Source organism: Procambarus clarkii, chromosome 11 (assembly GCF_040958095.1).
Source record: "Procambarus clarkii isolate CNS0578487 chromosome 11, FALCON_Pclarkii_2.0, whole genome shotgun sequence".
Lineage (NCBI taxonomy): Eukaryota > Metazoa > Arthropoda > Malacostraca > Decapoda > Cambaridae > Procambarus > Procambarus clarkii.
Window position 1 is genome coordinate 44,448,416 of NC_091160.1, and position 2,604 is coordinate 44,451,019.

The 2,604-nt window shown below is 42.7% G+C and overlaps 1 protein-coding gene across 1 annotated transcript; it reads left to right on the forward strand.

Moving 5' to 3' along the window:
* Positions 1-671: 671 nt before the first annotated feature.
* On the forward strand, positions 672-1,415 carry LOC138363695 (transcription factor SPT20 homolog). Its single transcript, XM_069323083.1, has one exon. The coding sequence runs from the start codon at positions 672-674 to the stop codon at positions 1,413-1,415; it is 744 nt and encodes a 247-aa protein (XP_069179184.1).
* The last annotated feature ends 1,189 nt before the right edge of the window (positions 1,416-2,604 follow it).

Here is a 2,604-nt window from a genome sequence, read left to right on the forward strand (position 1 = left end):
TTTGTAACGGATTGGTCGATTCCGTAAGAAAAGCGACGTTTTAAGCGCAAGAACAGGATGGTCAGTAGTGAGAAATATTACGGTCATAAGATGAGAATTCTGATCGATTAGGAACTTGAAATTGACCAAGTAATATGTGACATATGTTAAGTTATATGTGACATATGTTAAGTCATATGTGACATGTTAAGTCATATGAGACATTAAATCATATGTGACATATATTAAATCATATGTGACATATATTAAATCATATGTGACATATATTAAATCATATGTGACATATATTAAATCATATGTGACATATATTAAATCATATGTGACACATATCCTTATATATAATATGACTTCAGTTAATTTTGCAATTATCAATTTAAACTTTCAGATTTTAACTTGAATAGAAATCATCCCTTTGCAATGCACCTCGATTGCATCTTGCAACAATGACTAACCTCTCTCGACTTCTCACACACAAACACATCAACTCAGTAAAAGCAATTCCGCACGAGAGAGGTATAGAGTAGCAGTCGACCTGACAACGCCAAAAAGGCTCCGTTGGCCGACTAACGAGACGCGAAACAGCACTTGTTTCGTTACTGTTTAACGATAGACCTGCGTTACTTTAATGACTTGGCCCCAGGGAAGGTTTGGCCGGGCTTGACAGCTTAGAAATGGCCCGGGGGGAGATGTTGGGAGGAGGAGAGAATTCACTAAGACACAGCCCAACAGCAGCCCCTCCAAGACACAGCCCCTCCAAGACACAGCCCCTCCAAGACACAGCCCCTCCAAGACACAGCCCCTCCAAGACACAGGTCTGCAACAGCCCCTCCAAGACACAGCCCAACAACAGCCCCTCCAAGACACAGCTCAACAACAGCCCCTCCAAGACACAGCTCAACAACAGCCCCTCCAAGACACAGCCCAACAACAGCCCCTCCAAGACACAGCTCAACAACAGCCCCTTACAAGACACAGCTCAACAACAGCCCCTCCAAGACACAGCCCAACAACAGCCCCTCCAAGACACAGCCCAACAACAGCCCCTCCAAGACACAGCCCAACAACAGCCCCTACAAGACATAGCTCAACAACAGCCCCTCCAAGACACAGCCCAACAACAGCCCCTCCAAGACACAGCTCAACAACAGCCCCTCCAAGACACAGCTCACCAACAGCCCCTCCAAGACACAGCTCAACAACAGCCCCTACAAGACACAGCTCAACAACAGCCCCTCCAAGACACAGCTCAACAACAGCCCCTCCAAGACACAGCTCAACAACAGCCCCTCCAAGACACAGCCCAACAACAGCCCCTCCAAGACACAGCCCAACAACAGCCCCTCCAAGACACAGCTCAACAACAGCCCCTCCAAGACACAGCTCAACAACAGCCCCTCCAAGACACAGACCAATAACAGCCCCAGTACTCGGACACAGTTGGACACAGCCCAACAACAGCCCCAGTACTCGGACACAGTTGGACACAGCCCAACAACAGCCCCTACAAGACACAGCCCAACAACAGCCCCTCCAAGACACAACCCAACAACAGCCCCTCCAAGACACAGCTCAACAACAGCCCCTCCAAGACACAGGTCTGCAACACTCCCGGATATATGTGTGCATCATTTGCAATGAATGCGCCTCGTTTGAGACCACCAGCATGTCCAAGAGGAGCAGAGAGAAAGTACCCACATTACAGTACAAATGGTCTTTTGATGGGGTCATGACCTCAATCAGGGGCGTTATGCAAGTGTCATTCTCCAGTAGCCTGTGAGAGACTACCAGAGAGAGAGACAGAGAGAGACAGAGAGACAGAGAGAGAGACAGAGAGAGTCAGAGAGAGAGACAGAGAGAGACAGAGAGAGAGAGAGAGACAGAGAGACAGAGAGACAGACACACACACACACTACTGTACAACGAACTCCTCACACCAAACAAGCGTTACGGGCTAATCACCTCATCTGAGTCATTGACCCAGATCAATAATTGCCTAAATAACTAACAGCCAATTCTCCGGCCCCGCCAAGCTTAATGAAATAGAAAAAAAAAAAAAAAAAAAAAAAAAAAAAAAAAAAAAAAAATATATATATATATATATATATATATATATATATATATATATATATATATATATATATATATATATATATATATATATTGGTGTATACTGGCAGCAGGTTTTCTTTCAAACATGTTTCATTGAATATGACCGCATATTCTGTATTTATTATTTTCTGGTTTAGGGCTTCTATCCCTCTAACTATTTTCTTAGCATCAGGGCTTAATTGGAATAGGAGTTCTAAAAGAGAACTCCTATTAGTAGAACTCCTATTCCAATTAAGCCCTGATGCTAAGAAAATAGTTAGAGGGATAGAAGCCCTAAACCAGAAAATAATAAATACAGAATATGCGGTCATATTCAATGAAACATATATATATATATATATATATATATATATATATATATATATATATATATATATATATTATCAATTGACCTTAATTGTTTCAGGTGATGGGCAATGACCAATTTCAACTACTGCTCTGCAATGCTAACAAATTGGTAATTTATTTCCCAGGTAAGTCGATCGTCAATTAATT